This window comes from Vanacampus margaritifer, chromosome 19 (genome assembly GCF_051991255.1).
Source record: "Vanacampus margaritifer isolate UIUO_Vmar chromosome 19, RoL_Vmar_1.0, whole genome shotgun sequence".
NCBI lineage: Eukaryota > Metazoa > Chordata > Actinopteri > Syngnathiformes > Syngnathidae > Vanacampus > Vanacampus margaritifer.
The window spans coordinates 11,142,864-11,166,377 of NC_135450.1; the positions used below are offsets into that span (position 1 = coordinate 11,142,864).

General features: G+C 38.8%; 2 protein-coding genes across 7 annotated transcripts; one reads left to right on the top strand and one right to left on the bottom strand.

The window, feature by feature from the left end:
• Nucleotides 1-188: 188 nt before the first annotated feature.
• On the bottom strand, nucleotides 189-16,579 carry dpf3 (double PHD fingers 3). Of its 4 annotated transcripts, none has more exons than XM_077552151.1 (12): nucleotides 16,428-16,579; nucleotides 10,470-10,630; nucleotides 8,361-8,468; nucleotides 6,315-6,448; nucleotides 6,098-6,193; nucleotides 5,429-5,501; nucleotides 5,038-5,079; nucleotides 2,704-2,844; nucleotides 2,464-2,592; nucleotides 1,222-1,334; nucleotides 1,062-1,143; nucleotides 189-912 (listed from the first exon to the last, which is right to left on the bottom strand). In XM_077552151.1, the coding sequence occupies exons 1-12, from the start codon at nucleotides 16,457-16,459 to the stop codon at nucleotides 845-847; spliced, it is 1,179 nt and encodes a 392-aa protein (XP_077408277.1). In that variant the 5' UTR covers nucleotides 16,460-16,579; the 3' UTR covers nucleotides 189-844. The 4 variants fall into 4 exon arrangements, with proteins under 4 accessions (XP_077408277.1, XP_077408275.1, XP_077408278.1 ...); XM_077552149.1 differs by lacking the exon at nucleotides 16,428-16,579 and adding an exon at nucleotides 14,760-15,252; XM_077552152.1 differs by lacking the exon at nucleotides 5,038-5,079.
• Nucleotides 15,332-23,182, top strand: wdr21 (WD repeat domain 21). 3 transcript variants are annotated; one of them, XM_077552147.1, is made up of 15 exons: nucleotides 15,381-15,451; nucleotides 17,496-17,612; nucleotides 18,041-18,129; nucleotides 18,229-18,386; nucleotides 18,459-18,541; nucleotides 19,504-19,585; nucleotides 19,659-19,805; nucleotides 19,901-19,950; nucleotides 20,978-21,042; nucleotides 21,212-21,304; nucleotides 21,410-21,507; nucleotides 22,126-22,290; nucleotides 22,359-22,473; nucleotides 22,549-22,790; nucleotides 22,859-23,182. In XM_077552147.1, the coding sequence occupies exons 1-14, from the start codon at nucleotides 15,396-15,398 to the stop codon at nucleotides 22,767-22,769; spliced, it is 1,539 nt and encodes a 512-aa protein (XP_077408273.1). In that variant the 5' UTR covers nucleotides 15,381-15,395; the 3' UTR covers nucleotides 22,770-22,790; nucleotides 22,859-23,182. The 3 variants fall into 3 exon arrangements, with proteins under 3 accessions (XP_077408274.1, XP_077408273.1, XP_077408272.1); XM_077552146.1 differs by having other exon boundaries at nucleotides 22,549-23,182; XM_077552148.1 differs by lacking the exon at nucleotides 17,496-17,612 and having other exon boundaries at nucleotides 15,332-15,451; nucleotides 22,549-23,182.
• The last annotated feature ends 332 nt before the right edge of the window (nucleotides 23,183-23,514 follow it).

Here is a 23,514-nt window from a genome sequence, read left to right on the forward strand (position 1 = left end):
TGCGTAAAAATAGAAATATGAATAATAAATAAATAATACATTCCGCTCTTTTCCATCTACCGGACACACTCGCAGCATTTGAGAGTGGAAACAGAAGTGTTTTCAAGCTTATTTTCTTTTTTTAAATACTTGTCAATTAAGAAAAATATATCAGTCACTTCGGTAACAATACTCTTCTCTGCAGTGTGTCAAATTTACAAGACATTTATTTTTGTTTCACAAGGGCTTTAACATGAAATTCTGAGGTTGCGTGAATAGCTCTTGAGAAGAAAATCCTTGTGTTTCTAGTGTTTAAACCAAAATGAATTACATACAGGTTGAAATGTAAGAAAAACAAAACAAAAAAAACTTTTGCAACCAACATACATTTTTACAAACATTCCCATTCACAGATTTACTACTTTTTCAGTTGAATAGTACAGTTCGGTGAGATCAATAAAAATAAAATGAAATGAGTTATCAAGAGACGTGCTCGAGCCGTGAGGTAGACTGATGCGCGTAAGGTGGTCTCTGCTACATGAGAGGTGGAGAGAGACAAAACAAATCAATCCCAATTTTATTTATTTTTTAACTGCACTGGTGTGTATGTGTGTATGTATAGAGGGGGCCGTGTTATCATATATACACTCTATGGACACTTCATCAGGTACACACACACACACACACACACAGCATCAAAGTTTGATTCACTCATTTCGAGGATACATCATGAAAAAGGGCCGTTTCTTTTCTTTTCTCTCTTTTTTTTTTATGAATCCCATTTAACATCTGTACCTAATGAAGTGACCATTGCAAGCATGTAAAGACTATAATGTATGCGTGTACACTGTGAGAGTGGCAGCCATTATGCATCGCCAAAGGATGAGGCCTTGTCCTTCAACAGATCCACACACACGTGACAACTCCAACTCCCTGCGGACACAAAAATTTGCATTAGACCTCCTACTGGAATATTATGATTATTGTATAATTAGTAAATAGTGACCCAGCAAAGCATTTCAGTTAAGCTTTTCAGCATTCATACATTTTTTGCATCCGCTAGTTATTTATTATTATTATACCTTCTGGAGGCTGAGTCATGGGCGGCTTGAGGCAGTACATGTGGTAGCCTCGGTCACAGTCGTCACAGAACAGCAGCTGATCCTGAGCGTGACACATATTATTCCGTTATAGGATGTCATCAAATAAAAATAAAAAAAGTTTCCTTTTGGAGGTACGTACGTCGTTTTCTGAAGTGCCGCAGAGGCTGCAGGACTTGCACTCAATGCACTGCCACTGGTAAGTTCTCACCGCGTGCATCATGTTGTCGGTGAACTGCAGACATGTCGGGTGGCCTGTACACGTGTTGAAAATCAGGAATGTGTGTAAATTTAATACAAATATTACAATATATATGTGCACAAAATTATTTGGTTCTGTCATAATACTGCTAATAGTTTGGCTCTGGTGACAACCAATGTCTAAAAACTAGGAGTGTCAGGCGATTTTTTATTATTTTTTAAAATCTCAATTAATCACATGACTTCAATAGTTCACTCATGATTAATCACACATTTTGGATCTGTTCTAAATGTTCATTCAAATGTTTTCATACTGTTGTTAAAATAAAAGTGGAAAAGAATGTTCAACTAATAGAAATGTCTGCATCTTTTAGTTATTGATACAGTAATTTCATAATACTTCATAAAATTGAGTTAAAATTAAAAAGATTTTCTGTACTGTAAAAAAACGAGTGTGACATATCGATTTTTGTTGAGTTAGTTTTTTCGCCACTAGATGGCATAATTGCATTTGTAAGACATAGGTGACAGCTTTTCATACCATGAAGCAGCTAATCTTGAACATAAAATAATGAAATGTGAAATTCTGCACATTTTTAAAATTGTAAAATGCAACTTGACCGCAGTCTCCACAAATATATGTATTATTAAATGTATTTCTGTTAAATTTTGACATGGACGTGTCTGCTGCGTTGCGACTGGAATTCCCCCAGTACAGGCTTTCCAAGTAAGGAGTGGTCATTAATCGTGCGTTAAAAAACTTAAAGGAGGTAAAAGGAACTTTAAATTACCTCAAAATGAACGCACTGATTTTGACACCCCTACTATAAACCTAAATGTTATGTCATTACAAGTTCAATTTGACCACACTTATGATTAACGACTTTACAGCACATTAGCATCTATGCTAGCAATAGCAACGAAGCAACTACATTAGCAACAGTATAGATAGTCCTTTAGCACTAGTTAGAAACTTTCATTTTTTTATTAGAATGTTTTTGCTTGGTTATTATTTGTATTTCTTTTTACACATTTCTAGCCATCCTGACATGATAAAGATACGCGTTGATGAATTAGCATGACAAGATGTCGATGACATGATTATGTTGTTCTGACTGTTTTGTCAGTGGCTCAAGTTAAGAAACCCGATTGACTATTGCGCCGGCAATCTTTTGAGATTTACCGGAACGCCCGCAATCGGAGCAGGACACCAACTCCTCGGCCTGACCCGTCTTCCTGTTGGAGTCCTGGTCACCCAGGCAGAAGTCGCAGTAGTCATTGGGAATGATGATGCCGTCAGGACCCTTTTGAGCTACGGGGACAAAAAGTCTTGTTAGGAAGATTCAGCTCTTGTATAAACCATTTTATGATCTTCCGTCATGGTGAAAAGGTCTAATGGTTTGTGTAGTTCAATGCTTAATACGTTTGTGGTTGTCGGGGTGTCGCGGGGGGGACGGGGGTGGCTCGATCTCCTTCTCCTCGTCGCCACCTTCCTCCTCTGCCAGATGAGTGTGCGTGTAGTGGTAGCTCAGGCCCGGACGGTTCTTGTAACGCTTTCCGCAGACTGTAAAAGCAACAAGAACCAAATAACATTACGTTAGAGTGCCTTCATATTCAGCCGGCACATCACTTTTCGATTTCTTAAGCCTGATTTGTTGCTAAATTCTGCTTTAATGGACAAAAAGGTTAGTTTACGTCAGATTGTAAAACTACAGAGGAGGTTAGAGTGAAAAAGTGACTACTACAAAACAGTAAATATGAGAACATGAATTTGGGGGGAAAAAGGATTTTACTGGAATATTTTATGAATAATAATGTTACACAACGGACCCCGGTTTATTGCAGGACATAAGTTCCCGACCTACCTGCAGACCATTAAAAAAAAATCCTGCCATACAGCAGCCACTGCATGACTGCTCATTGTGTTTTACGTTCGATTAGCAGATAAAAATTGCACTAGTAACTGTGGCTTTCCTTTCCCACATGCGTGGGTATTACAGTAAGTAATGCACGGGTCTATTGTAAAGAAACATGAAAAACGATATAGTGGGGAAGTGAATGCTGAAAGGTCAAAATTCTACACTGAAATAAAATAGTCAACGACTATTAGACGAATTAAGTAGTGATAATAAAACCCCACTTTATTATTTGTGTAATATTCCAACCTCATTCTTGCAACTTTTATAAAATGATATTACACAAAAATATTATTTTGATTTTCTCATATTTTACGTCTTATATTATATATATTATTATAACATTTCCCAAAGCAGTAAATTATTCTCTTAAAACAAATAAAAACAAACTATAGCTCAAACTCAGTCAAAGGTTTTAATTAACTCATTCACTACCAGCCATTTTCACTGAAGCAACCCCCTTTTCTCCCGGCAGTTTTACTGGATTTTGACTGATTTTGCAAGGCCCAAAGAATATTGTGTTCTATTGCTATAAAAACATGGAACCTACCAAAAGAAAAATTAGAGTCTCTTTTTTCATCAGGAAAAAAATGTATATTTGTATGTTTTTCCCGTTTTGCAGCAATTAGCATTAGAATATAGCTAAATGTCATCAATATTCACAAATCTGTTTAAAACACTGGGGAAAAGAGCTTTTTTTGCAACATGGCCCTGGTTGATCTCATACGCTGCTGCCACCTGCTGGCCGTTTTTTGTAACGACTACCATTTCTTTAACCGTTCTCTGCAGTGGAGAGGCTGCATCCAAGCCTTCTGTATGCTTTATAAATACGTCTTTGGGACACTTAAAACATTTGAAATATAACATATTTATACGTTTTTGGGAGCAAATGAGTTAATAACTGGAAATCTGTTAAGAGAAGAAAGTCTAATCGATAATGTCCATTGGGACTGAAGCCACTGTAGAAGTTTCCATCACAGTTCTGCAGTCATGCTGCAGAACTACAGTGGGTATAAAAAGTCTACACACCCCTGTTTAAATGCTACGTTCTTGTGATACAACAAAATGAGACAGACAAATTATTTCAAATTTTTTTCTACCATGAATGTGAGCTAAAGAGGGGAGGCCAAAATAAATGCATTAATAAATGCATAAATGAGATGGGAGTCAGTCTACACCTGCTACCCTTAAATAACCACAAATAAAGTTCAGATGTTCCAGTAGGCTTTTCCTGACATTTTGTTTTACCTTCCACCAGAAGCCGTAAGGCAGGGGTGTTCAAGTTCTGTCCTCGAGAGCCCCTGTTTTCCATGTTTCCCTCCTGCAGCACAGCTGAATCTAATGATCAGCTAATCAGCAAGCTTTGCAGAAGCTCGATCACGATCCTGATCATGAATCAGGTGTGTTAGTGGAGAGAAACATGGAAAACAGGCTGGATAGGGGCTCTCGAGGACCGAACTTGAGCACCCCTGCCGTAAGGTATTGCGTTAACATCGTACTATAACATAATTTCCCAAATGTGTTTTGGGAGATTTCAAGTTTTTATACTGAGACACTCCAGCAGCATTAATGGTGGATTTTTTTTTTCCTGCTTTCATCTTTTTATATGCCAAAAAACCTGACATTTCAACGTGGGTGCGTAGACCTTTTATACGCACTGTAAATGGCAATTTGTCCAAAATACAATGGCAACATCTGTAGGAAACATGCGAGCGTCAAAGCCAGTCAGTTAGCCTGTCGGCATGCCTTTTAGAAAGCATTGAAAAGCGTTAATGACATGCTTTTTAAGCATTAAAAGCTATTAGTGAAAGCACACAGGAAGAACACTGGAGGAGAGATACCTTCTTCAGCCTTTTTTGAGTTATGCTTTTGTTTGTGTCTATCTGGAACAGAGGAGACACACAAGCAAAAAAAGAAGAAGGGAAAAAAAAAGAAAAAAAAAGAAAAGATGGACAGGATTCATTCATTTTGCTTTTCCCCAAAAGAGGTTCATTCATCAGTCCGCATCTGCAATCCTTCCTGTAGGAGAGGAGCATGCTTATGAGGCAGGTCGTATAAAACAGCCCGGTCTTTCTTCATGCCAGGTGACAGGAAGTGACTTGAAGGGAATTTAAATGGCTTTTTAAAAAAAAAATTTTTTAATCACAAACAGACCAAATTCATGATCTAGGGTATGTACGACACACACACACACACACACGATAAAATGAGAATTTGTTTTTGGTGTCTTACTGTCACAAACGTAAGGTTTGTCCTGGTCATCCGCACTAACAGCTTCAGTCTTCTTACGACTGGAGCCTCTGTTCTGTAATGAAAACGCGGCATGTTGTTTAAAAAGCTTAATGATTCAACGTGAATTCGGGGGGGGGGGAGGGGGTAGTGAAAATTGCATATTAACTCATTCACTGCCATTGACGACTATAGACGTCAAAAATTGATTTGAACTATTTCTATTAGATTAAAATGTTTCCCACTTTTGTTAACAAGAATATAAAAACCTAGAAAAAAATGTATTGTACATTTTGAGCAGATTAATTAATTAAGTAATTAATTACAATAAAAAAATGTAATCACCTGACGCGATTAAAAAAAAGAAAAGATTATTAAAAATGTATTGTATTAATTGCATGACTTCACTAGTTAACTCACAAATAATCACAAATTTTATATCTATTCTAAATGTACCCAAAATAATTCCCCCTAGATTTTCATACTCTTGTTAACAAAAGTGAAAAAAAAAAAAAAAGTTAAACTAATAGAAATAGTTATAATGAATTTTTGACGTCTATAGCCGTCATTGGCAGTGAATGAGTTAATACTATATGCAGCAAATTTACAGGATTTAGAAATAATGTATAAGAAAAGTGCTATAAATACTGATCTCGCGGTATTTTGACTCACTTTGCCTCTGTTTCTGTTCTTCCTCTTCGGCGTATCCGCTTCGAAGTCTTCGTCGTCTTGAAATGCGTCACCGTTTTCCTCGGCCTCCAGCACTCTCTACGCAGGAAACATGCAAGAAGAGAGCTTTAGATGCAAAACAGGTCAAAAAAAAAGGGGAGGAAGTGTTAAACAATGTGCGACATATAAAGCAAGAGTATGAACAATGCTGTATAATCACCTGTATTTCCAGCAAAGTCTCCTCCTCCTTGCACACGTTGCTTTTCTTTTCCAGGAGGTTGTCGCTCCTGAGGAGGGCCTCCAGAGCTGTGGCTTCCCCCGGGGGGCCCTCACGTTTGGGGGCCAGCTCGGCCTCTGAGGAAAAGGAAAATGAGTAAAAAAAAAAGGATTAAAAAAAAAAAAATGTTGTTTTGTTTTTTTGAGATGACTATAGTGGAATAAACAAAATAAATTTGAAATAGAAGTACTGTAGTATATAGTGTATATAATATTTAAAAAAAAAAAAACATTTATTAAATTTTTTTAATTTATTTGTTTTTTTAAAAAAAGGAGAGCAATGATGATGTCAAATCGAATGAACAATACTGAGCTCTCCTGGGAAAAAAAAAAGAAAAAAAAAGAAGTACTGTAGTACATTTAAAATAAAATGCAATTTGTTAACAATAAAGTAAATGTAATGTTATAAGACAAATTTATTGATGAAATAAAATACGGTATTCATCACATTTGAAAAGCCATTTATTAACAATAAAAATAATGTGTTTACAGAATAGTAGCAATGGAGTTACTTTATACATGGAGGTTAACAAATTAATCATAAGAAACATTTAGGGCTGGGCAAGAAATCTAATTAATTCAATTATGAAATTATAAAGAAAACTTTAAATAAACGTTTGTCGGGTTTATTGGATTAAAACCGATTAAAATCGTAATTGTCCTGAATGACTGAAAAAAAAAAAGAGATTTTATTTCATTGGCTATATCACTCAGCCCTAGAACAATTTATATAAAAAACTATATATATAAATAATTTAAATATGTGTAAAACAACTTAACTTAAATTTCTTATACCAGAGAAACACCTTATTTGTAAGGTTTCCTAAGGCCACAAGATGGGGCCGGAGTCGGCTGATTTTTTTTCCACATTTTTTCATATTTGTCATGTATGTCAAGTCATAATGACTGTTTCAATAAATAGGACAAAAGCTTTATTATTATTATTATTATTATTTGCAAATCCCCCCCTTTAACTGACAAAGACCAAACTGAAGGAAATTTTTCGCTTTACATTACATACTGTATAGTTAGTTTTAATTACTTTTGTAAACAGACAATGTTGTTCCAGTTATATATTTTTTTGAAACACACATTTTGATTAGATTTCATTAACGCAAATGTATTCTCAGTTTTAGTTGCCACTCGTTTGTTCGTTTTCATGAGCTATAATAACCTTGCTCTCAATTTCCTTTCACCAAACAAGTACTCCAGTCAAATTCAGCTTTCCACCTATTTGACGCTGACCTTGTACATGTACCTCCTTGCATGCACACACACACACACACACACACACTGCTGCTCAGGAAGTATTAAATAAACATGAAGCACGCTTAAAAAAAAAAAAAAAAAAAATCCTGTGAGGGGAGCAGTCACATTCCACGCCGTGTGTTGTCATTGATATCTGGGCTGCGCTGCACAACTTTTTCCCTACCATGTTTCTATTTTTTTGGGGGGGGGTTTGTTAAGTAATTCTAAATTCTTATAAGTCGTGTGGAGGACGAGAAGAAGGAAAAACAATGGCGGCAATTCAGAAACAAAGACTCGCCTTAGCGGCTTCCCTCCCCCTCTTATCGGGTTCCTGGTATGTATACAAAAAAAAAAAAAAAAGTACACTTCAGAAGATTCACTTATAGTTAAATGCCTTATGGTCTAATGATTAGAGGCCCAGTTAGGGAGCTTCTGTACTGCAGTGGTCATGTGTGTGTGTGTGTTTCTACACAACAGTGAGAGGGGGCATTGATTCGGGGGGGAGAAAATGAACCTGGAGACCTGGCTAACCAGAGCCAGATGGTCCGATAGTGAGCCTCGAAGCCACACACACACACATACTGCAATCATATTACTGGGTTTCCCTCATTTTTTTTTGTCCCCATTGACATGAATGCGGTGATGAAAACCAGAACGTGCACATCATTTATAAGCCGGACACACAAGAATGACATGATTGTGTGGATTGTGCACCTGTGTGTGTATGTGTTGTGTCGCCTACCTAGCCGAAGCTCGCACAAGCGTAGTTGGGGATCCAGGGGTGGGTGGAGTCGCCTCTTCTTTCGCCAGCAACGCGCCGGGTAGGCGTACATCTGTCCCGACACCCTTCCTGGCGCAAACACGCACGCACACACACACATATAAGGAAAATGTGGTAGTACACGGCAACACGTGAAGAATTTTAACAAGCGCTGTCAAGCTTAGCATTGGAACAAAACTGCCATTGAGACCTAAACACACACACAATTATTTCAGTGTTGTGGCTAATGATCCACATATTTCAGGAAATCCCACTTAGGCTGTTTGTCACGATTTGTTATGGAGAGTTGATTTATTTTTGGTCTCCAACGGGGCAAAAAAGGGGTTGAAGAAAAGGAGGCGGGAGAGGATTCGAATGCAATATAATGTGCGTCAGGTCCGCCCGCAAAGTGCAGGGTGCGGCCGGCGCGGCGCCGTGGAGGGAAGACGGGCTATTTGTGTCCGGCTGGATGCGAAAGGAGCAAAAATCTTCCTGTTGTGTTGGGTTTTGTGCGACGCAGGTGCACAACAACTCATGAAATATACAAAAAGAGGGCGGCCTCTTTGCTTATTTATGAAAGGAATATGCACTGTTTTCTTCCATTTTAACATCCTGCAGGTATTATAATGGTCAAGTGTCCTGATATTTTTGTCCATATAACAATAGACCAGGGGTCTGCAACATGCGGCTCTGGAGCCACATGTGGCTTTTTAGTCCCTCTCCTGTGGGTCCCTATTTTTATTTTTATTTTTTTAGAAGAAATTAATATTTTTTTTAGATAAAATATTCTTTAACTCATTTACTGCCATTGACGTCCCAAAAATTCATTTGAACTATTTTTATTAGTTTAACATTTTTTCCACTTTTGTTAACAAGAGTATGAAACCTATATATTTTTTTTATTGTACATTTACAACAGAAATCAAATTTGCGAGTTAACTATTGAAGTCATGCAGTTAATTACCATCAAAAATTTTAATCGCCTGACACGATTTAAAAAAGAAAAGAAAAAAGAAAAGGTTATTAAAAATTAGGGACGTCAGGCGATTATTTTTTTTTAATTGTAATTAATCACATGACTTCACTAGTTAACTCACTATTAATCACAAATTTTATATCTGTTCTAAATCTACAATAAAAATAATTCTAGGTTTTCATGGTCTTGTTAACAAAAGTGGAAAAAATGTTAAACTAATAGAAATAGTTCAAATGATTTTTTGACGTCTATAGCCGTCAATGGCAGTGAATAAGTTAAATCAAAGAATGATTTAGACAAAAAAAATAATAATTAAATATTCAAAAAAATGTCCCAATTTTTAAATTGTCAGAAAAAGAGAGACAAAAGTTAGATGAAATTATTTTTTTAATTACCTATAAATGTCCAAAAAGGTAAAGGATTTTTTTTTTTAAAGGTAAAAAAAAATGTTTAAAATGCAACTATAAAATGGCTACAAATAAAAAAAATTATCCTGAAAATTACCATTAAATGTCTACAAAATTGCGCCCCCCCCAAAAAAAAATCTGAAAATTTATAACAAAAAAAGGCAGAACATTTTTTAAAAAATAGCCATAAAATGTCTAAAAACAGGAGAAGAGAGGAACTTTAAAATTGCCAAAAATTTCAGAAATTTGACAAAAAGTAGAAGAAAATGAATCTCATAATGTTCAAATGTTTTGCGGCTCCAGACAGTTTTTTCTTGTTATTTATTTGGCCTAAAATGGCTCTTTTGACAGTAAACCTGGCTGACCCCTGCAATAGACCCCCAGCAGCATCCTACGGAGGTTTTAGAAAACTCAGCCCCCAAAGCCAATTGCAACTAGACACATCAAATTTGGTAGACATATCTACCATGAGCAGACCCACCAAAAAGCCTCAAGAATCCATGCCCAAAAAGATACAGGAAGTCTGCTATTTTGGTTTGAAACTTCAAGATCATTTTAGCTGTTTCCAATTGCTGCCAAATTCGAACCATGTGTACCAGAAATGTTGACATGAAATTGTGAACATTTTCCGCTCTGCTCATGGCAAAAAAGCGGTGACGTTCCACAAGCCATAAAACACAAAACTGGTTTGCCTTCTGGTTTCCTCACCTGGTTGGCGCTGGCACTTCTCCATCCAGATGTAGCAGTTGTTTTGGGCAACGCCGGTTTGCGAGTCCAGGAAGGGCATCCGCACGCTGCGCTCGGCCCGCAGCCGGGCGTTGTAGCTACGGCAGTGCTCGATGGCGTCCTTGTAGAACTGGTCGCCCAGCCTGGACAGAAAGACGCACAAAATTGGGGTGACCGCACATCTCTTTTCTTCCTCCTAAGATGTGAATAATCAACAACAATCAATGTTACATTATACAGATAACGATTGTGTGCTTCCAACCAGCAAATGAAAGAAGGATGGCGAATACCTGCATGTAAAGCAGGGATGGTATCTGACTTCGTATTTGTGCGCAAACAATCTGAAGACTCTGCGGATGTCTGGCGCAGATATGCAAAGAATGCCAAGTTGGGCAAGGACCCGCATGAGGATTTCACAAAGATGTTCACTGTTTGGATGGAAGGGTGAGCGAGGGGGTCAAGAAGAGGAGGGGGGAGGGAGGGATCACCGGACACTTTATTAGGTACTCTATCAACATCTAATACAAGAGGTGGGAAGTAAGAAAAAAGTACTTTGAAAATAGGCTGGTTACATTTCTCTCATTTTTCTCTTCAACCGTTTTTTCATCAGGAATTTTGTGCCGCATTCTGACTAACGTCCAATTTGGGATTTCTGTAAACTCTTGGACAAATGATGCCCACACCAAAATAATAATGCTCATTTTCTCCTGCGCCTGACTTTGGGTCACCTTCTACTGCTTCCACAGGCAACTTCATGTGGTCTTACATAAGCGAGTCACCGCACGTGTGTGCCGTCACGTGTTGTTTATATGATATTCAATGGAAAAAAGGCAGTATTTCCTCTTTGTACACATGTTGCTGTCTGATGCTTATGTAACTGAGATATTTTAAACTGGCATCAATGGCGTTTACAATGGCTATATCAGATTTGTATCCACATTTGGAAAAAGGAAGGTATCCGATTACTAGGGGTGTGCCCAAAAAATAGATTTCTCATTAGAACGGCGATTCTCATTTAGTACGATTCAGAATCGATTTTAAATGTCCCAAAATCGATTTTATTTAAATTATTTTATGCTGTCTTGCCTTTGTCTGTGTGTGCCTTGATTTGGAGCGCTGTTCATGTTGTACCCAATTTAGCCACTTAGGGGCAGTGTGGTTCCACGCGGTCTGATACACTGTTAAGTTTGAGCCACATTAGAGAGTAGAAGGAAACAGTCACGATCAAATTATTCGAATAAAAGTTGTTGTTTTTTTGCAGTGTGCAGCCGTTCTTTTGAGTGATAAAAGTGACGCGAGTAGCGCGCTAATTAGCATTAGCGAGTCAGATTGGAGTAGATCATTACAATTCCTTGCACAACTATAGATTGAAGCAAAAATCATTGTCAATCAAATCATGTTGAATCAAAAATCGATTCTGAATCGAATCGCAGACCCAAAAATCGGAATCTAATCAAATCGTGAAAGATTCCCACCCCTACCGATTACAATTGCTTTTTTTAATTTACTAAATTGTGCCACTTGAGAGAAAAAAGTGGAATTGTATCCTTTGAAAAATGCAGTGTAAATCTACCCCTTTATTTGCAACGTGAATCAGACAACATTCTGGAGAACCGACTGGGGAAAGCGTTTTTCCATTCCGCCAAGGCATACTTGGATGAATTTGATGCAGAGGAAGCGAATGAGACACCTTTTGGGATGAACTGGCATGTCGATTGACCTCACAAAATTCCCACAGACGCACTCGCAAAATCGTGTGGTAAGTCGTCACCACAAGAGTGGAAGCGGTTATAACTGCCAAATAGTTTTTCTATAGTTGATATGAGCTGGATGGGGGGGGGGGGGTGCATGTCTGTTCACCATTCCAGCGCATCAAGTCTTCCTCGTCTGCCACATGTTATATTCATGTCCCTCACTTGAGCATTTTGACTTCCTCTTTTCCCAAAACACTGCAGTGAATCGATGGTAAACTCATCAGTGCCGTGATAAATCACGGGACGTGAAACCGCCACGTGCTTGAGCCATCGTACACTGTAAGCAAACACAAATGCGGCTCAGCTTCTGGAGAGCAGCAACTCAAACTTGCTAGCTTGTTTAATACGGCACCCAGTGAACCTGAATATCTAGAGCCAAAGCCGTGAGAATTGTGTTTATTAGGGGTGGGAATCTTTGAATGTCTCACAATTCGATTCGATTACGATTTTTGGGTCTGCGATTCGATTCAGAATTGATTTTCGATTGATAATGATTTTTGATTCAAAATGATTTGATTGACAATGATTTTTGCTTCAATCGATAGATGTGCAAGCAATTGTAATGATCTACTCCAGTCTGACTTGCTAATGCTAATTAGCGCGCTACTCACGGCACTTTTATCACTCAAAAGAACGGCTCCACGCTGCAAAAAAAACAACTTTTAACTTGATTGTGACGTTTTCCTTCTACCCTCTAATGTGGCTACAACTTAACAGTGTATCAGACCGCATGGAACCACACTGCCCCTAAGTGGCCAAATCGGGTACAACATGAACAGCGCTCCAAATAAAGGCACACACAGACAAAGGCAAGACAGTATAAAATAATTTAAATAAAATCAATTTTGGGACGTTTAAAATCTATTCTGAATCACTATCACACACTATTGATGTTACACTTTCCTAAAAAGAAAACTTGTATTCATTTATTTTTTTGGTTCTTCTTTTATTCTACAGATTCAAATACAAAAATATATCAAATGTATAATGTTCATGAAAAGAAAAAAAAAATCTCACATTATGTTTAACACCAAAATGGCTCCGGACTAACCTCTGTTCCTATTTACTTCCTGTTTCAAATCCCGCTACAACCCGTTTAGGCGGCAAATGAGCCAATTAACCGGAACTGTTAGCTTGTGTCCTTACAAACACAGGGAATGGCGGAGGTTCATGCAACCATTTAGGGCTGGTTGTAGGCAGAGGCAACAGACAAGGAGCGGGGTGGGAGGGGGTAAAATAGCATAAATTGGGTCGGGTGAGGGGGTTTGACATATCTCGGGGGGGGGGGGGCACACGTGTTCCCTTTCGACCCGTGTCACCCTCACACACACACACAGGGGGGTGAAAGACACACAAAAAGGAAAAGGTGGATGGGGGATTAGAAGGAACATCAGGGAGGGGGTTGATGGGGAAGGGCTGGGGAAGGGGGGGGGCTTAAATTATCCCCGATGCAGCTGGGGTGAAATGGATGAAAAGATGGATGCATGGATGGATAGATGGAGGGCAATGTTCTCTCGTCCTAATTTATGTATGTATGTAGTACATGCAGCCAGACTAAGCACCCCCCCCCCCCGTTTCAGATCCCACCCCCAAATCCTCCACCACGCCATTATGGGGGAGGGGCGCATGGCGACACAACATAAAAAACAAACACATCATAAAAAATACACAACCCCCCCCCCCCAGTCCCCCTAGCCAAACCCTTACACGCGATAAAGAAATCTGTAATAATAACGTTGACGCAGACATGCATGTGATGCAACGTAAGGATAAGGATGCTTATTCACATATCATATTTCATCTGTGGGATGTTGCGTATTGATGTTATTTTGTATATTTTACATTATATTGAAGTCAGTGTTGGATTAAAATCTGGGGGTGCAAAACAAGCACACACAAAAAGATGAATTTTTTGGGGGGGATTTGAGAGTTTATTATTAGCTGTTTTTTTTCAGACTAAAGCAACAATAAAATTTGCAGATTTAAAAAAAATATATATATTTTGGGATTTTTTTTTGTAAATTTGAATTTTTAGACGTAAACAACAAAAATCATTACATTCTGAGTTTTTTGTTTTATTTTTAAGACTAAAACAACAATATCATAAAAAAAAATAAAAAAAATCTATTTTTTTGGTTGTATTTTTTTAAGGTCAGAGAAATGCTAGACATTCTTTGGAATATTTTTCCCTCTATCACAACAAACGAAACAAAGACACTGTTGAAAAAAAATTAAGTAGTGCACAACCTTAGTGACTACCACCATATGCACAATAAAGAGGGCTTTGTTAACATTTGGTAATAAAAAGCCAATATGATGACTGAATATGCCAGAAATTGCTGGCCCTAAAGCTCGTCGACTGTTCTAAACGTCACAAGGGCTTTTGGATCACTTCCTGCTATTACTTCCAACAATCTTGTGGAGGATCTAGAATCGTTCTCCACTTGTGTTAATATTCCAAGTCATGATGCAGATGCAAATAAAGATTATTCCAATTTGGTGGAGGTCCTCTCCGTACCCCAGCATCAGTTCCAGGTCGTTGTCCCTTACTCCTTTGACAACAGATGGCCTCTGGACGATAGCGGGATGCTCACTAATCTGCTGTTCGGACATGCACAACAACAAAAACAAGCGCAGTCCAGTATCTCGACACTGTGTTGAAGAAACACGACGGCTTAAAGTGCCGGCAGTGCGCTAAAGTGCAGCCTGTTTGCGTCTCTCTCTCTCTGCGTCATCGTGCCCCCATTCGTTTTGATTTAGGAATTCAGGAAAGTGAAAATAACACGGAGATTAGAGAGCGCACTGCTGAAAAAACAGTGTTGAGAGAAAACAGGAAAAGATTTTGAATAGTCTGCGATCCATCCAAACAAATGTGGGAAAGAGTTTCAGACAAACACGCGCCATGTCATAATGTCGTATCTACTCATTACAAGTATCATATAATATGATTCATGGCAGTCATGACATTCTGAATTTAGCAAGAACTGAAAGTCAGGCCTGAACCGGACAACTTTCCATACAGATCCAGACCTATTATCCATCCTCTATTGAGCTTGTCCTCATTACTGTCTCAGGTGAGCTAATCAAAGCCAATCAATGGCACGTACACACCTGTGGACAATTTGGAGTAAGTTCCTCAGTGAACCCAACATGCATGTTTAGATTTAAACATTCCAATGGAGATTCAAACCCAGATCCGCAGACTGTGAGGTAGGCACGCTACTTGCGCTACCAGATTATTTGTATCCAGAATATTTCTGTAAATTGTCAAAAAAGAAAGAAAGCAACTCAAGGAAGAATGCAGCAACTATAAAGGCTGAAAGTTTAATCTTTATGTTTAGGATTATTTAAAAAAACAACATTTTGTTATTATTTTCAGGATACCTTATTCAAAAGCACTTTATTTTTTTTTAAATACACTTTTTAAAAAAACGTTCAGCTATGTGTGGAATTCAACAGAAAATATTGCTTGCTTAAATTTACCGTTTTATTATCCTGATGCACTTTCAAAGACATTTTCCATAGCTGAGTCTTAAAGGAGTTCTCTCAGGTCAAAAACTCACCCTTCAAGGAATACAACGGTCATAAATCAAGGCTTTTTTAAAAACACGTTTTCTTTTGAGCACATTTCTTTCACTTGAAAAGACGTCGTGACGACAATTTTTAATGTCACTGTGATTTGGTGTTGTTAAAAACGTCAACTATCGAGGTAAAAATTAGTAAAAGTGTAACTGAAATTAAATCCATGGTTGTAGATGTTGTTGTTATTTTTTTTTCTAATACAAAACCCGTAAATAAACAATCGTATGCCTTAATTGGAGCACTCCCAGTTTGCATTTGTGGTACAAAATAAGAAGCAATAATGTGTAAGCAAATAGCTTAAGTTTTTTTTTTTTTGCTTGAACCTGCGTGTAATGATGGACAACTTTTTTTTTTCTAAAGTAAAAGTGAATGTAAAAGCATGAATGCCCATTTGTATTTCCATAGCGCATCATTGCGCAATCCATCAAATCGCATGCCATACATTACCTGCAGACACGCGTGCACAGAATGGTCAGGTCTCAACAATGGCATCGTTCAAAAGTGTTATTTGGATTTTCGCAAAGCACACGCACTCCCCTTTTTTACATTCACTCAATCGCTCCCCATGCAACCTCAAGCAGGTAAATAACAAACGTTTGCTTACGATTTTAAGGGATTGTGGATTGCAGTCGCCATTTTCCAGAAGGACTGGTAACGTAATACTGTATTCCAAATCTCGATGTAGTTTGGGACCCAAAAAAACACGAAGAGGAGGAGGAGTGAGCGGTTTGACCCACAAGAACAACCAATGTGTGCAGCCGCCACTACAACAGCGTCGGCGAGGCAGTGGGCGCGGCCTCAGAATTGCTGTCAAAATCAATGAAAGCAAAGCATAATTTAAAAAAAAAGAGAGATGTTTTTACGTTTAAGACGTAGCACTGTTAAAATAAGTACCATTGCATTTAGTTATTTTTTTGGGTCACCTTGCGACTCACTTATCAACTCAACAACACAATATGCGTAATAATTCCATAAATAAAATATTGATGCTTATGATAGCAATAAAATCATCACTTTATATTGTTTTGGGACAACCAACTGATAAATAAACCTCAAATCTACAATATACTTAAATAAAAGCTAATAGACAAAATAGCCAATGGGAGCTCGTTAGGTCATTTACTATTGTTCCCAATCGACCAATGGCAACCAGTCATTGTCAAAACCAAAACAATACAATCTATTCGATCGGTAATAATTCAATAAATATTATAAAATAATATATATTATATATTAGTTGTCACGTATGAGTATTATTTGATAGGTAACAGAAAAGTTAAACTAAATCAACATTTTAGTGTCACTAAAAGCCAACAGAAAAAAACAGCCAATAAAAACTCTCCAACGTCACATATCTGGTGAACGATCAACCAATGACAATCATTTCAAGGCGGAACCAAACGGCGGAAACTCACTTGCTAAAAAGCTAGTTTTCCAGCTTGGAAACTACGAAAGCGTCCGATTCTTTGACACGGCATGTAGCTTACCAACACATAAATGAAACTCGCCACTTAAGGTTTATTCGTTGCCGTTAGTTTAGCCCGGGAATCACAACAACTCGCAACCTCTGACTAAAGAAGTCTAGCTATAAGCTAGCTCCACGCTGGAACACGTAGTGAGATTGATTGTCAACAAAAACGACAACGTGGTGTCCATTCGGGTTGGACTGAAGTGCAGGAATGAACAAGTGGAACTGGAAAGAGGGCCGAAGAGGACAGCAAGGTTACACTCGGCACCCTGGACGTGGACGGTACCGGGGAAGACAGTGGAGACCATCATGGGATGACAGGTGATGAGTTGGTTTAACTCATTCACTGCCAGCCATTTTAGACCTTTTCAAAATGTTCAATACCCACACGGTATTATGGTCAATAATTGTATATAAACCGAATCTGCAAATGTAGGGATTACATTTTTTTTGCAGCCATTACTCCCATAGACTCTCAAACTGTGTTTATTTCATCAAAGATGGGGCAATGATGATTTTGTGCTGGTAGTTCATCAGTAAAGTTGTTTCCAAGTTTGACATTTACACTGGAGCATAATCAGATTCTCCCCCATCAAGCCCGGTTGAATTTTTTATTTATTTAACAAGAATACTTTTCAAAGGCAGTGAATGTTAAAGACTAGTTTTTGTGCTTGGAAATGTCTGTTTTCCCGAAAATTCAACAGCTGCAGTCATTTATCTAAATTGTCATGCAAATTTTGTATTCACAGGAATGGGTATGGTGATGCAGGGCATTCGTCCAGAAGTTCTGACAACCAAGCCAGCTCATCTTCCTCCTCAGACAGCAGCGCGGCACCAGGTCTGTACCAGGCATCCCCAAAATGTTCTCATAAGAGTAATCCCTGACTAGAGTTTGACGTACACTACAAGCAAAAACACGACAATTTTTCATCATCAGAGCTGCCAGGTTTCTACTTTGACCAGGAGAAGAACCGATACTTCCGCTTGTTGCCGGGACACAACAACTGCAACCCTCTGACCCGAGAGCAGCTGAGGGACAAGGAACGTGAGAAAGAGAGAGCCAGGATGCTTGCGGAGGATGGCAAGCCCACAAAAGTATTTTTACCACATACTTTGCATTCTTCTGGAGCTTATCCAACAAGTCAAAATGTGCTATCTTGCTTCCAGAAAGCACCGAGGGCAGGTCTGAATGCTTCCGTGCTTCTACAGAAACGACATTGTGGACTGCTATCTGAGATGTCCTACTACAGGTATTGTTTTGTTGTCGTTCATACTTAAGTTTCAGATTTAATTTTGGCCTGTGAAGACTAAGTTTGCTGGGTGATTAAAGGAACTATAATTTTTTTGCATAAATAAAATGAACCAACATCCACTGAAATAATAATAAATAAATAAAATCAATTAACCTCAGAGGTGTGTGTGTGTGTGTGTGTGTGTGTGTGTGTGTGTGTGTGTGTGTGTGTGTGTGTGTGTGTGTGTGTGTGTGTGTGTGTGTGTGTGTGTGTGTGTGTGTGTGTGTGTGTGTGTGTGTGTGTGTGTGTGTGTGTGTGTGTGTGTGTGTGTGTGTGTGTGTACAAGCAATTGTGAATCTTAGTTACGATAAATTTCTTCCAAATTGTCTTTTTTTTAATTTATTTTATTCATCCACACACATAAGCCATAACTAGTGATGGACAAATGAAGCCTCATGAAGCATTTGCGATGTTTTTTTGACTCCTCTAGATGGCACTCTTCGGTTAAAGATGCAGTGGAAATCAGTTTCACGCTAAAGGCTAATCAATGGTAAAAATTAATAGTGCGATTAATCTGCGTTAATTCATGATTAATGCGATAATTTGTTGTGATTAATTAATCAACTAACAATTCAACTTTGACATCACTAATATATATATATATATATATATATATATATATAGCTTCATTCCCCTATTACTATTTGGGAACATACTGTTACAATTTAGTGATGGACAAATGTAGCTTCATGAACCACTTCTGATATTTTTTGGACTCTAGATGGCACTCTTAGTTTGAAGAGCACCATCTAGAGGAGTAAAAAAATAATAATACAAGTGCTTCATGAAGCGTCATGAAGCTTAATTTTCCCATCGCTAGCCATAACATTATGTAAATTTGTATGAAATGTCTAGAAAAATTGTATTGACGAGCACATGACTAGTTAAAGGGGTTACAACTTACATCAATACCCTTTCAGGCAGGTCCACGAGGGTAGGATCAGCGCCATGAGACGCCACAAGCTGGAGCACCACAGCACAGACGACTTCAGGACCATCGTGGTCGGTGAACTCGCCGAAAGCAAGGGCGGCGGAGAACCCCCCCAAAAAAAACGCCATCATTGTTCTGTCGCAGGCCAACTCCAAGTGCGAGCAAGTGTTCGCCGTCAGCGACATGTCTCACGGGGGCTGCAAGTACGGTTCCATAAGCTTCAGCAGGAGCGGCAAAAACGGGTCTCTATCTGTGGAAGCGTTTGACAGCCCTTATGTCACCAATTGCAAGGTGAATGAATGTGTTTTTGGTGAGAAAAAAAAAAATCGAACTAACACATGATGACATCAAAACCTCAGTGAGAGCAATGCATTGGTGTGTTTCAGGTGAATTCCCTCTGCTGGGCCACAGTCAACTATCCAGACTCTCACGTGTTGTATCCTTTGCTGATGATTTTGCCTTATTATATTTTTATGTACAGTTTATTACCACATAACATGACTCTTTTTTTTTTTTTTTTGTCTGAAATATTGTTTTACCCCCGACATTGAAATCTTACCGCCAGGTCTCACTTTGGCTGGTTTTTCAATTAGATTTAGCGTTAAGCTGTTTGGCACACTCAGTTGAGGTTTACTCTAAAATCAGCAGCTGTTTTCAAAACAGATTCCCGTATTGCTAGCCGTTTTAGAGCAAACTGTGTTTATATTACGCATTTAGTAAGACTGTATGTTGACGAGCGCTTGAAAGAGGCTAAATATAATGTCCTCTTTTGCGTGTTCCAAAAATTTTGAAGACAGACTTCTTGTAAGAAAAAACACCTTGCAAGGATGATTTATTAAAACAGAGAATTCTCTGGTCACCGGCAACAGTTTACGTCACGTAAAAGGTGGAATTTAAGAGTGCCGAATGTGCCCCCTCCCTTGGGAGAGAGGGCTTCTTATAGTATCGAGCTTGGAAAGTGAAACGCCTTTTAAAACACGTTATACAACAGATTTGCAGCTGTGCCGATCTCCAGACAAAATATACTCGCCGGGTACTTTTTCTCAAAACAATGTCTCACAAACAAGTTGAATCAGATTTAGAGTGGCCGTGAGCGATGGCGCAAACAGAGTGTGTGTGTGTGTGTGTGTGTGTGTGTGTGTGTGTGTGCTCTCTCAAAGCAGATTCTGTTCTCAAGAACAAAATGTGTGTGTGCGCAACACTGAGAAGGAATTTTAGACCAAACAAGGTGTACCAGCTTAGGTTAAGGTCAAATTATACTGAGTTCAACACTATTTCACTTACTTTACACATCTATAAAACATTTCAACATGGTTAATATATGAAATAAAGAATTAAAATGTTAATAATGTCTAACACGCTGTAGAAAATGAAAGGATTGATGGATAGATAATGTACAGATAAGTTTTACTTATGGTTTGCTTCTGTCTATCGCCTCCTTAACTGAAGGTCAAATTGTCCAGACTGTGCCTGGACAGCGGCTCTGTCACTTTGCTTCCGGCTTCGCTCTTCAGCAACACTGACTCAAGTTAAATCTTTTTTTTTTTTTTACAGCAGAGTAGATTTTGCACTGCTTTTTTTTTTTAAATAGAAATAGAAATGAAATAGCTCTCAGTGCACTTGAGTATAATTTTTTTTTTTTTTGCATTGATTTTATGTGCAGGTGTACCTAATGAAATGTCCCCTTCCCCCCACAGATCAGGCAGGAACCCATTATCGTTTTAAGATCCCCATGGCCTGGTGTTGTGCTTGGTGTCAACTTCCACAGTTTGACAGGTGGTTTAGTGTGGGTCAGTGGCAAAAAAAAATTCAATCCTTTTGTCCATGTTAGTTTGTAGCAATGTGTGTACATAATGTCTAGTTTGAAGGTGTAAATTGCCTTTGTTTGTTGGCAGGTTTGTCTCATAAGGTGGTCCTGCAACATGCTGTCACGGGCAAAAAACAAACAGTGAATATCGACAGTGACGTCTTGGCTCAGCAGTTTTGTGTTGGAGTGAGTTTGGTTTTATTCTTGTATTGAGTGACTTTGATTACAAAGCTGGGAAAAAGGCTTAATTGTCAGTGTGTGTTTGCCACCTTAACTCATATGCTGCCAAAAATGTATAAAAACGTTCTGTTTTAAATATCGCCATGGTCCCAAAAGGGTTTGTATACATTTTTTATGTTTTTTTTTATTATTATTTTTTTTTTATGCTAGAGCATACAGAAGGCTTTTTGATCCAACCTCCGACCTGAAGAGGACACTTAAAGCAATGGAAGTTATTACAAAAAAACGTCCAGCAGGTGGCAGCAGAGTATAAGAGATCAACCAGGGCCATGTTGCAAAAAGCTCTTTTCCCCAGTGTTTTTAACAGATTTGTGAATATTGATGAAATTTAGCTATATTCTAATGCTAATTGCTGCAAAACTGAAACTTTTTTTTTTTTTGCTGAGGAAAGAAGATACTTTAATCTTTAATTTAAAGTTTCATGTTTTTATAGCAATAGAACCCAATATTCTGTGGGCCTTGCTAAATCAGTCAAAATCCAGTAAAACAGCTGGGAGCGAAGGGGGTTGCGTCGGTAAAAATGGCTGGGAGTGAATGACTTAATATGACAAGTAACCCGGGCAGGTCCCCTTGGTGTTCAATGGCTGCCGGTCGGGGGAGATTTTCAGCATCGACGCGCGGGAGCCGAGCGGCCGCAAGGTGACGAGCTTTAGGCAAGAATCGGCCGTCACGTCGGTGCGCATCCTGCGGGACGAGAACTACCTCCTTGCTGCCGACATGTCGGGCCAGGTCAGGAATCATGCTTTTATCACACCTTTACCACAGGAACATCACAAGTTGCGTGATCTCTGTGTCAGATCAAGTTGTGGGACATACGGGCCAGGAAGCCAGTACAGGAGTACCGGGGCCACTACAACGAGCATGCCCGCCTTCCCATCCACGTCAGCGAGCCTGAGGGGCTTCTTTTAGCCGGTAGGGGACAAAATACTTGCACGTTCTGTTTCAGATGTACATATACTTGTGTTGTGAAATTCTTTTTGCCAATAGTGGGTCAGGACTGCCACACAAGGTTCTGGAGCCTGCGGGACGGCCACCTTCTGAGGACCATCCCGTCGCCCCACCCGGCCGCCAACAGCGCCATCCCCAGTGTGGTCTTCTCCTCCAGCCTCAGTGGCCACACGGGGACCCCTGGCCTGCTGATGGCCGTTAAAAACGACCTCTTCTACTTCCCCTACAACACAGATGAGACCGAGCCTCAGGAAGTCTGACTGAATGGGACAATTCTTTAGGTACACCAGCACATTTAAATCTGCCTATGAGTAATAATTTGACAAATCTTTTTTTATTGTGCTTGCAGTGGTGTTGAACCACAGTGCTATATGGTGAGAGCTATTTTTTTGTATTTTCAATAGTCATAGAAAGCATTTTATTTTTCTATTTTACAACAGGAAGAATAACTGAAACTTTTACAAAGTATACTTGAATGAGCAAATCAAAAACAAAGACATGAAAAAAGACGAGTTTGTTGTTTAATCCATGAGCATGGTGCATCTTGTTTTAGTTTTGTCTTCAACTTTGTTAATTTTTTTTTATTTATATACAGCACTTTTTTTTTTAATGTGTTCATAAACCAAAGTTAAAGCTGCTTCATCTGACATCATTAAACTGTTGTGGAAAAATATTTTTTTGCCATCAAAATGAATCCCAGAAAATGCCATCCGCACATGCAAATGTATCCTTGCCAGATATACTGAGGATATGTCGAAAAAAAAAAAAATCTCCAAAGAACTTGAATGTCAGAAAAGTTCCAGGGCTGGTGTCACAAACTATTTCAAAACCAAGCTACAAATTTTCCCCTTTGATGTATGACCACTTTGACATCAGTCAGCTTTTTGTCATCCAAGATTTCAAAAATATGTCCCCTTTATGACACCCTTGACGTTGAAAAGGGGGCAGGGGGAATTTCACAGAGCCTGCCAGGCGGGGTGAGTGGGGAGGGGAAACCCTCATAGC

Coding starts and splice junctions, on each gene's coding strand:
- dpf3 (XM_077552149.1), bottom strand. CDS start 14,854: ATGTCCGAACAGCAGATTAGTGAGCATCCCGCTATCGTCCAGAGGCCA. Junction 10,631..14,759: donor GACCTGGAACTGATGCTGGG/GTACGGAGAGGA, acceptor CTTTCTGTCCAG/GCTGGGCGACCAGTTCTACA. Junction 8,469..10,469: donor GAAGTGCCAGCGCCAACCAG/GTGAGGAAACCA, acceptor TGTTTGCGCCAG/GAAGGGTGTCGGGACAGATG.
- wdr21 (XM_077552146.1), top strand. CDS start 15,396: ATGTTTAGATTTAAACATTCCAATGGAGATTCAAACCCAGATCCGCAG. Junction 18,387..18,458: donor AGGATGGCAAGCCCACAAAA/GTATTTTTACCA, acceptor TCTTGCTTCCAG/AAAGCACCGAGGGCAGGTCT. Junction 18,542..19,503: donor TCTGAGATGTCCTACTACAG/GTATTGTTTTGT, acceptor ATACCCTTTCAG/GCAGGTCCACGAGGGTAGGA.